Raw genomic sequence first — 12,308 nt, 5'->3', positions numbered from 1 at the left:
GATCGCCTGTTCGAATCCCCGTGTTACCTCCGGCTTGGTCGGGCGTCCCTACAGACACAATTGGCCGTGTCTTCGGGTGGGAAGCCGGATGTGGGCATGTGTCCTGGTCGCTGCACTAGCGCCTCCTCTGGTCAGTCAGGGTGCCTGTTCAGGGGGAACTGGGGGGAATGGTGTGATCCTCCCACGTGCTGCGTCCCCCTGGCGAAACGCCTCACTGTCAGGTGAAAGGAAGCGGCTGGCAACTCCACATGTATCGGAGGAGGCATGTGGTAGTCTGCAGCCCTCCCCGGATCGGCAGAGGGGGTGGAGCAGCGACCGGGGGAGGGCTCGGAGCGGAGTAATTAGCCAAATACCATTGGGGAGAAAGGGGGGGGGGGGGTCCTTGGATCCCTTGGATGTCACGTTGTTTACTTATTATCTTCCAGATGAAGAATGAAAAACCTGCGGGAGGCAGCGGGGACGCGTCTAACGCCGAGCCCTCTCCGTTCGCTCCTCCCGCCAAACCTCAGAAGAGGGATCGTCCCAGCGCCTACTCGCCAACGGAGGACACGTTCCAAGACACCGCCAACCTTGTCAAAGAAGACAGCGACGTATAACCCCACTCCACGCAAACGGGAATCACTAAACACACAACAACAACACACACACACACAAACACTTTGCACAGAATTTATTTTTTTATGCAGTACAAAACTCGGATTGTTCTGAGAGAAAGAAAAAGAGAAATGCGTTTCAGTAGCTGAGGGAGAGAACAGGTCGTTTGTGACGATGCCTTCTGATATTTCTCATGCCAAGTCTCGTTTTGATGATTTTTTTTTATCATTCTGATGTACTATATGTATATCTTTGCACTGAAGCTGCTGATAGAGATGTTAATAAATATGTTGTATATTTGTAAATTTGAAGAGTAAGATTTTGTCGATAATATCTCCTGGCTGTTTGGGAAAGGTGATCTCTCCAATAGCGCGTAAGCAAATAACACATAAAGCTGGTGTGCAGACAAATGCTCACAAGACAAATGCTCACAATACTAATAGGAAAAGAGACAAATGCTCACAAATTGTTTTACAATCTTTATTTTTTCAAAAAGTCAACTGAACATTCTGTTGCACGTCACATAAGACATCTCACATGGGCCTGAGCATGTGAGAGGGATCACATCTCCCTGACGAATGAAATGGTGATCTTACAGATAATCATGATTATAAAACAATTTGTGTCTCTTTTTCTTTTAGTGTTGTGAGCATTGGTCTTGTGAGCATTGGTCTTGTGAGCATTTGTCATGGAATCCATAAAGCTGGTGTGCGTCGTGAATGTATACTACCTAGGTGTTGCATGACGGGCTGTTAGGCTGTGCGCCATCTTGGGTAATTGCGTGTTCTGCTTTTTTTTTGTTTTGCCACTGAACAAAACGGAAGATGTACTAAAATTCATCTCGTGTTTATATACCTCATTTTATCGCTAAATTAAACAAATTGGCAATTCCGGAACTCTTTGGTATCAATTCTCCAGAGGGATGCGCCGCGGCGTGAGAATACAGACGGACCCGGAAGCGGAAGTACGCACCCGCATCGTTTCACGAGCGGTACGCCGAGCGCACTTCCTGTCGGACCTGATCAGACTCCTGTCTTCTTATTGGTCCCCGGCTCTTGCGGCGTTAGAATCAGTCGCCATCATGTTTTAGTACCGGTATGTACAGGAAGCCCGGCGCTACCGCTTCCGGTTGCCTGGGACGATACCTGAACACGCCCAAGTGAAACGTCGGCCGCCTTGTAAACGCGGCCTGTAAATTCTGGGTTTGAAGAAAAACCCTTTTGTGTGACAACAAATACAAATAAATGACATGGATCAGTGGTCGCGTTTGACACGCCCAAATGTTGTTGTTGTTTTTTTAAAGATGGACACATGGAAAAACAATCTGATGCCAGCTGAATTCATGAAATGCTGCTGAGACATGAATGAATAAATTTCTTATTTTGTAATACAATCTTGATTTATTTATTTACCTTAAGAGTAAATTATTTGTCTGCATTTCATCCCCATGCAAGCAAGTGTACATTTGTTTGTTTGGTTTTTTTTTTCTTCCCCTTTTTCTCCCCAATTGTACTTTGGCCAATTACCCTATTTTCCGAGCCCGCTCGCTGCTCCACCCCCTCTGCCGATCCGGGGAGGGCTGCAGACTACCACATGCCTCCTCCCATACATGTGGAGTCACCAGCCGCTTCTTTTCACCTGACAGTGCACCCAGATAGCAAAATTGCTTGTGGCCCGGACCCGTCCCACACCCGCCACCTTCATCCGGCCCACATACCACGTGGAATGATGGCACTTGGGCGGTCCGCTCCTGTTTGCCAGATCTGGGCCAGAACCAAGCCATAGCAATGCCACATGTGCCACATATTTGCCAAAGGTGGCCCATATTTGTTTTGTGATATTTGGGCCATATTCACCATTTACCACACGGGCCACTTCAGGGTCACATCCAGATCACATGTTGCCCAGAGCACCGCATCTTTGCCAGAAAAGGCCCACATTTGATTTGGCGTATTTGGGCCATATTTGCCATTATACATGTGGGCCACTTCAGGCTCACATCCATTTTGTCAGGGTCAGAAGAAGGCCAACAGTGCCCCATCATTGCCTCGCATCCAGATGCTATCTGGGTGAGGAGTTTTGCCAGGGGGACGTAGCACGTGAGAGGATCACGCTATTCCCCCCCAGTTCCTCCCCCTCCCCCCCGAACAGGCACCCCGACCGACCAGAAGAGGCGCTACTGCAGCGACCAGGACACATACCCACATCCGGCTTCCCACCCGCAGACACGGCCAATTGTGTCTGTAGGGACGCCCGACCAAGCCGGAGGCAACACGGGGATTCGAACCGCCGATCCCCGTGTTGGTAGGCAACGGAATAGACCGCCACGCCACCCGGACGCCCGTACATTTTTTTTAAAGAGTCGTCACAGCACATCTGTTCACAACACACCTGCGATGCTTCGTGACACCCTCTCCACTCATGCTGACCCGCCTCAGCGTCGTTCTCCTTCCGGCCGAGGAAGGAGCACGCTGACAACAAAGTCTGACACGAACGATGGAAGATAGGAAAGGGGAATCCAGAACAGCTTGGCATCCCAGCCAGCCCCGTAGCGGCTGCGAGGGTGTCGAGCTGTCAGGGCGTGCTGCATGCAGCTGGTCACCTTGGAGATATCAGGACTGCACAGGATGCCCATGGAGAGGTCCTGCGCCTTCGTATCTGGGACACAAAGCGAACAGTCAGACGGTCCGCGTATCACAACGTCACACATGAACCAACGCACAATGCTCATTTTGGAACCGGAGTTCATTCAGAGGGCAAGTCACACTTACAGTCGTCAAAGTATTGCGCTCCATAGGAGTCTCTGACATCTTGAGGGAGGTGGTTCCAGCGCCTCCTCAGGTCCGCCTCAATAAGATCCAGCCTCGTCACTCCCGTCTTGAAGAACCCGGGCTCGATGATGCTCACTTTGACACCAAAGTGTTGCATGTCCCGCCTGGACAGAAGAAGATGCACCGGTCACACTATGCTATGGTCTAGTGCAGCTGTTAAATGCATGTAGTTTTACTGTGTCAGCAGGGATTTGCTAGTTTAGCCGGTTATTTTCTTGCCCGGTGCGGGATTCGATACGAGTGTGCTGCACCACAAGGCGACGTCACTACCCGCTCGGCTAAAGGGTCAGACCCGTTAGCTAGCTAGGGGCTAACGTGTCTTATTAGTAGTTTACAGTTGTCACCCTCTCCCGGAAGCGCGCCCTTGCGCTTTGTTATTCCCGCGCTCCGAAGAGACCTCTGAGGATCTGCACACTTCCGGATCCCGCCGCTGCCACCAATGTAACCGGTTATTTTCTTGCCCGGTGCGGGATTCGATATGGGGTGTACTGCACCACAAGGCGACGTCGCTAACCGCTCGGCTAGAGGGTCAGACCCGTTAGCTAGGGGCTAACGGGTCTTATTAGTAGTTTACACTAGTGTCGGTAAATAAGTGTGTACCGCTTTAAGAGCAAGATCTGGGGTCGGACGCTGATTGGTTGGTAGGGAGGGCTGAATGAGGAAGTTGTTGTTGTGTGGCGCGAACGTTAGTGGGAGCTCCGCGCAAGTGAAAGGAAATATTACTACTAAGAACTGTTGTGATATATTGGACCTGTGTCAACGTTTTGTGCAGCTGTGAAGGAGGATTAAACGTGTTACGGAAGAGAGAAGACGGTGCCCTCGCCATTTTCAGACGAAGTGAACTATTGAGTCGTGTCGGGTTGTGCTCCGGAGTTTAGCTAGCTCGCTAGCGCCAGGCAGTGACGGACAGCGCCGGCGAACTTCCGCCCTGGATCCCAAATAAATTCGGTTCCCCTGTAGCTTCAGGCGAAGGTGGTCAGAAGACGGAGACGGGAAAAGTAACACCAGTGTCTAAGGTTCGCGTCCCGTCTGCCCTAAAAAAGAAAGACAAAAAAACTAAGCAAGTTTGATTGGAACGTACGTGGGCACACACGAGGCATAGCGCGTGTACGACCTCCCCTATATGGCGTATCAGTGTTTTATTGGTTGATGTCAAATGTCAATAAGGGCACATCTTTATTGTGATTGGATGGGGGGCGGGAGTAGAGAGCACTTTAGAGAAGAAGAGGAAGAAGTTCGAGAGAGTTCGGGAATGAAGGTCTCAAGTCAAGTGGCGTTCCGCTGTCTACAGTCTCCCCAGCATTATCCTGTATTGGGCTTTAATTATATACTCGTTAGAGTCGACTCTTATACGTTGATCAGACGTGTAAATTTGCAAGGTGTGTTGCGTCAGATTATATTCAGAAGTTTGAGGTTGTGTACGTAAATTCTCACTGTTAGCTTCACTTGCTAGCTCAATCAGTTTACGTTAGCTGATTGCTCCCGATTAGCTTGGGTAGTTAGGCTAATCTAACCTTTGCTGTAATGGCGGCAGTTGTCATTCGAAATACGGTCTTTTACTGACCATATATGGAGTCGTTTGAAAGACGTGTTTTATTTTCTGTACGACCCCAGTGTTCTTTATGAGTGTCTTGCTAGTCAGATGTGCTAGCAAGTTAGCTTGCCTGTAGCGTAAATGCTCTGCCTGGTGTCGGTGAGCCGGTAGCTCGTGGGACTGAGCCATAGGATACGGCCGTACAGCAACCCGGTCACGCGCACCGCGCATTAAGGTTCGTATGCGGCGGTTCATCGCTGGATTTTGGTCTCCATCCCCGCTCTGTGCTACGTGGGCCGTACGGAGCTCCCCTGGACTCGAACAGGGTCTCCCTGGCATCATCGTCCCCGCTCTGGGCTACGTGGGCCGTACGGAGCTCCCCTGGACTCGAACAGGGTCTCCCTGGCATTATCGTCCCCGCTCTGGGCTACGTGGGCCGTACGGAGCTCCCCTGGACTCGAACAGGGTCTCCCTGGCATCATCGTTCCCGCTCTGGGCTACGTGGGCCGTACGGAGCTCCCCTGGACTCGAACAGGGTCTCCCTGGCATCATCGTTCCCGCTCTGGGCTACGTGGGCCGTACGGAGCTCCCCTGGACTCGAACAGGGTCTCGCTGTTATCATCGTCCCTGCTCTGGGCTACGTGGGCCGTACGGAGCTCCCCTGGACTCGAACAGTCTCCCTGGCATCATCTTCCCCGCTCTGGGCTACGTGGGCCGTACGGAGCTCTCCTGGACTCGAACAGGGTCTCCCTGGCATCATCGTCCCTGCTCTGTGCTACGTGGGCCGTACGGAGCTCCCCTGGACTCGAACAGGGTCTCCCTGGCATAATCGTTCCCGCTCTGTGCTACGTGGGCCGTACGGAGCTCCCCTGGACTCGAACAGGGTCTCTCTGGCATCATCGTTCCCGCTCTGGGCTACGTGGGCCGTACGGAGCTCCCCTGGACTCGAACAGGGTCTCCCTATTATCATCGTTCCCGCTCAGGGCTACGTGGGCGCGTACAGAGCTCTCCCGGACTCGAACAGTCTCCCTGGCATCATCGTCCCTGCTCTGTGCTACGTGGGCCGTACGGAGCTCTCCTGGACTCGAATAGGGTCTCCCTGGCATCATCGTTCCCGCTCTGTGCTATGTGGGCCGTACGGAGCTCCCCCTGGACTCGAACAGAGTCTCCCTGGCATCATCGTCCCTGCTCTGTGCTACGTGGGCCGTACAGAGCTCTCCTGGACTCGAACAGGGTCTCCCTGGCATCATCGTCCCTGTTCTGTGCTACATGGGCCGTACGGAGCTCCCCTGGACTCGAACAGGGTCTCCCTGGCATCATCGTCCCTGCTCTGTGCTACGTGGGCCGTACAGAGCTCTCCTGGACTCGAACAGGGTCTCCCTGGCATCATCGTCCCTGCTCTGTGCTACGTGGGCCGTACAGAGCTCTCCTGGACTCGAACAGGGTCTCCCTGGCATCATCGTCCCTGTTCTGTGCTACATGGGCCGTACGGAGCTCCCCTGGACTCGAACAGGGTCTCCCTGGCATCATCGTCCCTGCTCTGTGCTACTTGGGCCGTACAGAGCTCTCCTGGACTCGAACAGGGTCTCCCTGGCATCATCGTCCCTGCTCTGTGCTACGTGGGCCGTACGGAGCTCTCCTGGACTCGAACAGGGTCTCCCTGGCATCATCGTCCCTGCTCTGTGCTACGTGGGCCGTACGGAGCTCTCCTGGACTCGAACAGGGTCTCCCTGGCATCATCGTTCCCGCTCAGGGCTACGTGGGCACGTACAGAGCTCTCCTGGCCACAAGGCGGCGCTACTTGTCCCACACGACCTCCCGCTGACATTGGTAAGTCCAGTCTCATGCTGCTCTGTTGAGTGGAGCGGCCCATTGCAAGTAGCGCACGGGCCTGCAGCGTGTATTAGCTTATGGCGGCTTTGGGGGTTATTTTATTTGCGTTATAAAGTGTGTGGGCCCACCACTATTACACTTGTGGTACTGAGCAACAGGTGTTTTGTGTTTGTTTTTACTTGGGGTATATTATTGTACCACAAAGGTACGTGCACTTGTGTTAAAGCGCCAGGTGAATTCCTCGGTCACGGTACAGCCAGTACAGTCCCGGGGGTCCGTTTAAAGCAGAGTATCTGCTGTAGTACTGCTCACCGTCAAAGTAATTAGGCCCAATCTATTTAAAAGCTATACATAGTTAGCTTTATTTGGGGTATACTCACAGCTAGTCTCACATTGACCACTAAATAGATATAATACCACTATCATGATCCTGGTCTCTATTCTATTTACATTTAGAATTGTGTATATATATTAGATAATGTTCCCCTCTCAAAAACACTGGTATACTTGGGATGCACAAAGGTGTTGGTTGTGCAACTATTGACTGGAGTCATATTATTCTTGATTTGCATTTTCTTGTTTGGGGTATTTGACATAATTGATAATTGTGCGCCTGTTTGCATCGCTGCTGTCACAACTTTACTTTATTCACATTCCTAAATTCAACACATGACCTGTTTATATAAGGAGGTTGTCTGGTCCAGTTACTTCATTCGGAATAATAAGTTGAGTTCATTAAGCTTAATTTTGCTGGGTATCATCAACTCTTATTCAGAATAGTATTAGTGTACGAACCCGTAGCCCCACCTTCCTAGTTTATTCCCTTTCACGGCGTCTAGAGACACAGAGTAGGGGGTGGGCGCTACACTTATTTTGCCCAGCCATGCAGAGAATGCACATACAAAACAAAAAAGGGGAAAAAAAATCCCCCCTGTTTCTCCCCAATTGTATCTGGCCAATTGCCCCACTCTTCTGAGCCGTCCCGGTCACTGCTCCACATGCCTCCTCCGATACATGTGGCGACGCCAGCCGCTTCTTTTCACCTGACAGTGAAGACTTTCATCAGGGGGACGTAGCGCGTGGGAGGATCACTTTATTCCCCCCCAGTTCCCCCTCCCCCTCGAACAGGCGCCCCGTCCAACCAGAGGAGGTGTTAGTGCAGCGACCAGGACTCGTACCCACATCCGGCTTCCCACCTGTAGACACCGGCCAATTGTGTCTGTGGGAACGCCTGACCAAGCCGGCGGTAATATGGGGATTCGAACCAGTGATCTCACCACCATCTCTGATATTTGCAATGTCCATTAGCTTGGCAATAAGGATATACAGTACATATGGCTTAATAAGCCCTGCCGTGTAGCTGCACGCCATACACTGAGACGTTCTGGCCTAACATGCTGCGATCAACGACACACACGGGTTAAAAAGCCGAGTTATTTTTGGTCCCGATACCTGAGGCTGTCAGAGAAGGCCTCCACCCCCCATTTGGACAGACAGTAGCCTCCGCCTGTGAGGGAAAGTCTCCCCAAGATACTGGCCACATTGACCACCCTGCCCCGGGCTTTCTTCAGCAGCGGGAGAAACTGTAGGGTCACGTCGATGAGTCCCAGCAGATTCACGTCTAAAACTGTCGCGAAATCCTCCAGCTTCATCCACTCCGACGGGCCGATGGGTATGGACCTTCCGGCATTATTCACCAGCCCCCACAGACCTGAGGGAGAAATTGAAAGGCAATGACAGAGTAATGGCATGTTATTTAGATGCCCCCCCCCGTCTCAGATAATTAGTGCTTCATTTGCCCCTGTTAACTAATCTGCTGCTATAGTATGAGAGCAAAGAGGGAAAAAAAATGAAACAGGGTTGACATATCTGAACCCACAAAAACAATTCAGGAATTCCTTTGATAAAGCACTTTAATGTATGATGGAAATGTAGTTGGACTGTCAGCAGTGGTTTATGGGTGAGTTTCTTATCAGCAGGGGGTAGCTGTTAATTTGTCTCTCCCATCTGCTTTAGATGAAGGGGGGGGGAGTGCAAATGTAGGTCTGCGTGACTCAGTCGGAGGATGGTGTGGTGGTCAAGTTTCCCTTCATCTCCCACCCACCGGTGCTTAACGCTGACTGGCACCCTATCTGCCCGTACCCCCTGCCGTCCGCCCACCTCACCTCGACCTTTGACCTTCGCGCTGACAAACTCCACCGCTCTCCCGATGCCGGCGCTGTCGGTAACATTGAGCAGAAGAGTCTTGAGTCTGGGGGAGGACACGGATGCCAAATGCGAGGCACCTTTCTCGGTGAGACATGCGGCGATCACGTGGAATCCCTTCTGATCCAGCTGTCTGGCCAGCGAATTCCCGAAGCCGCTGTCGCAGCCCGTGATGAAGACGTGCTTCTGGGGGAAGTTGTCAACTTTGCAGGAATCTCTGATGAACCAAGCAATGGCAACGGTAACCGCCAAAAACAAAGTGCCGCTTAACGCCGGGTGTGACAGGATTCTCTAAAAGACAAGAGGATTTGGGTTTTTTTTTTTTTTGTTCATCTTCAATGAGGAAAGTGTCAGGAGACTGTCAGTAACAGACCTGCAGGATAAAATGACACCTGTCACAGGTTTTCACATGCCTGTTGATTTTCTAAATCATCCGCTAAGCATCTTTCTTGTAGGTTTCATTCACAGAAAAAAAAACCCCAAATATTTATTTACAAGTCATTATCAGGAATATACAACGCTTTCAAGAGGAGCTGGTAATAAAAACGAGATATTCAACTTTACCTCCGAAAAATATACAAGCAGGTTTTCCTCAGACACCTGTGGGGATGAACGACTTGTGATTAGTTTGTGCAGTTCAAAAAAAAAAGACCAATCAAAGATAGAAATAAAAGTGCTATACACATAAATCTATGCACACTTAGGAATAAAGAGTTCATCCAATGTAGTATAACAACGGTTCAATTTATTTCATTTCAACAAATACAGAACTAACCTTGCTTTCAAATGTAAGTCTCTAGTGTCTTTATGCATGCTCAGTAATCCAGGTAAGGAAACCACAGAAAGCTGAATCGGTTCATCTGGGCACAACGTTGACTGGGGGAAACGTTTCATTGCTCATCTTTAAGTCTCTCATCTAAGTATGTGTGTGAAGTTGCATGACAAGTCGAAGCATTTCACTGAATGCTGTCTCTTCTCATGAAGACAGAACAAGGCCTACACTTCATGCTGGATACGGCAAATTTGGTGCTTCCAGTGGAGGCTGATGATCAGTCAGACCGAAACCCAGATTATGGACTTTAGAAGAAAGGTAAGCACAAATAGCACACAAACATATTCTTTTGAATATGTGCTTACTGAGTGCACAAGTTCTTATAAATATCTTGGGCTGGTATTTGCTTTTTGGTATAAGCTGAGGACTCTCGAGGAGGGCACGGGGTTTACTAGTGGACTCTGCAGAAAAACAAGACAAGCTTTTCAGAAAGCCACTTTTTATTTTGTCATTGTACAGGTCACAGTGAAACGTTTTCTCTGCATGTAACCCATTTTATTGTATAGCAGTGGGCAGCTGCAGCGGGCACAGGTAGGATGGTGGGAGGAAACCGGAGCACCCGGAGGAAACCCACGCAGACACGGGGAGAACATGTAAACTCCACACAGAAAGGACCTGGGATGGCCTGGGGTTCGAACCCAGGACCTTCTTGCTGTGAGGTAACAGTGCTAACCACTGGGCCACCGTGCCGCCACTGTTTTTATCTTGTTTTAGGTCTTATAATGCTTATTTCAAGATATCGATATGACATTTACTTATCCCACCCACTTGGCCGGTAACATTGCTTGTTTCAAGAAAGTGCAAGAAATTAAAAGATAGAAAAAGCAACTTGATTTGAGATAATCTTTCATTTTTGGAGTAAATGTCTTGAAACAGGTGCAACTTTATTGAAACCAGCAATGGGTAGAAACATTTTTTAAAAGGGGAAGAACTAAAAACAGGATAAAAAACCTTAATAAAGTGGTCTTTTTGGGCTCAACTATAGGTGAACCTAAGGTATGCAAAGATCTTGATTACCTAGTCTCAGTTAAACGCATCATGTGATTAACCAATATTGAGTTATTGATTGACCCGGGGTTTGGGAAATGTAAGGAGGGCTGGATGGCTGACTCAGTTGCGAAGGGCAATACACTGCTCTTTAGGTGCACAACATTATGTTCAAAAGCTTTACATTCGAGGGAATCTAGGCTGGGATCCCCTGGAGATGAGCCTGAAAGGTGACTGGGGTGGTGGGAATAACATGACAAATGGTACCATTACTAAGAAGGTTTTCCTGTGGGGTAACACCAACCCTTCCCTTTGGAGTGAGGAACTCCTCAGTCTTTAAGGAGGCCCATTCATAATAACTATTCACACATAACTTAAAACCCAGCATTTAGCTCGGTGAAACTGAAGCTTCTGAAGAACTTCAGAGATAAATGGTCATGTGGGCAAAACTCAGAATTTACACTCAAACAATGAGAAGAAAAGGGCATTTGGGGTCAAACCCTGTGTTGTATTTGCTTGAGAAGGAAATGGTGGTCTTCCTTGCGCCATTAAGGTGGGTATGTTTCATTTGTACACTTGTGACCTTGGTGATGGAAAACCCCCCCCCCCACTTATTTTATGGTACATGTACTGCGGATTTGAGAATGCCTTTGCACCTCGCCATGCAGAATGGAAATCCCGAGTTGTCGTTGTGTGGTGAAAGTAAAACGTTAAGAGTGGCTTTCCCACTGTGACGCGTTCAAAATGGCGTCATTTTGTGTGCGGTCAGAGCGACCTCTTGAAAACGCGAACTCCAGCCTCGCCGTGTAAACCAGCGAAACGGTGACGTCACGGCTCCGCTTCGCACATGCGTATTACGTTTTCGGTCAAACGGCCATGCGCAAGTAAGCAGACAACATTAACAATGGCGGATTAGCGATATCTCTACTAAATTTATTAACGCTAATCAACGTTTTCCTGCAGTTATGACGCTTTATAGAGTAACAACGCCACTTCATCGTCCGTCCAGACAAAATGATCTCTGTTTTCGAGCGTACACCCTCCATCTGTTCCCCAGAATAGTGAAGTAACATGGCACGTTTTCGAGTGTCCTCCTTGATGTCCATGGCACGCAGGAAATTTCCAAATTGAGCCATCCATCTTTCCCACCTTGATCCTAATGATCCAGGTGCTCCAACGTGAACGTTAAAAGCGGAGCTCTAGCAGAGCATGTTGGCGATGGTTAGATGCAGGGGCGCGGGAAGGGGGGGGGTGCTGAGGGTGCTGCAGTACCCCCTAGCTGCAGGTAGAAGGAGCTGCAGGCAGGCGGAGCACCCATACTGCTGCCTGCAATTTTTTTCTAACGTGTATATATTGTAGCGAATTCGGGGGGCAGTCCGAGAACCGTCACAACCGGGACGCGAACCCGTGTCTCCCGCTCCGCAAGCGACAATGTTAACCAGTCGACTAAAGGGTTCGACCCGTTAGTCCAGGACCAACGTGTCTACTTATC

At 49.9% G+C, this 12,308-nt stretch overlaps 2 protein-coding genes across 2 annotated transcripts in view; one reads left to right on the top strand and one right to left on the bottom strand.

Moving 5' to 3' along the window:
• lrp2a (low density lipoprotein receptor-related protein 2a) overlaps positions 1-1,980 on the top strand; it is a 66,940-nt gene extending 64,960 nt beyond the window's left edge. The window contains 1 exon segment of the mRNA XM_056290153.1: positions 426-1,980. Coding sequence (XP_056146128.1) covers positions 426-596 — 171 coding nt within the window. The 3' untranslated portion in view covers positions 597-1,980.
• Positions 1,981-3,028: 1,048 nt separating this feature from the next.
• rdh1 (retinol dehydrogenase 1) lies at positions 3,029-11,922 on the bottom strand. The gene is made up of 5 exons (XM_056289809.1): positions 11,854-11,922; positions 8,958-9,288; positions 8,245-8,503; positions 3,366-3,529; positions 3,029-3,252 (listed from the first exon to the last, which is right to left on the bottom strand). Exons 1-5 carry the CDS (start codon positions 11,920-11,922, stop codon positions 3,029-3,031), a joined length of 1,047 nt encoding a protein of 348 aa, XP_056145784.1.
• Positions 11,923-12,308: the final 386 nt, after the last annotated feature.

The sequence above is a fragment of the Lampris incognitus genome, chromosome 11, assembly GCF_029633865.1.
Source record: "Lampris incognitus isolate fLamInc1 chromosome 11, fLamInc1.hap2, whole genome shotgun sequence".
In the NCBI taxonomy this organism is placed as follows: domain Eukaryota; kingdom Metazoa; phylum Chordata; class Actinopteri; order Lampriformes; family Lampridae; genus Lampris; species Lampris incognitus.
This window is presented reverse-complemented; position numbering and strand designations above follow the sequence as displayed.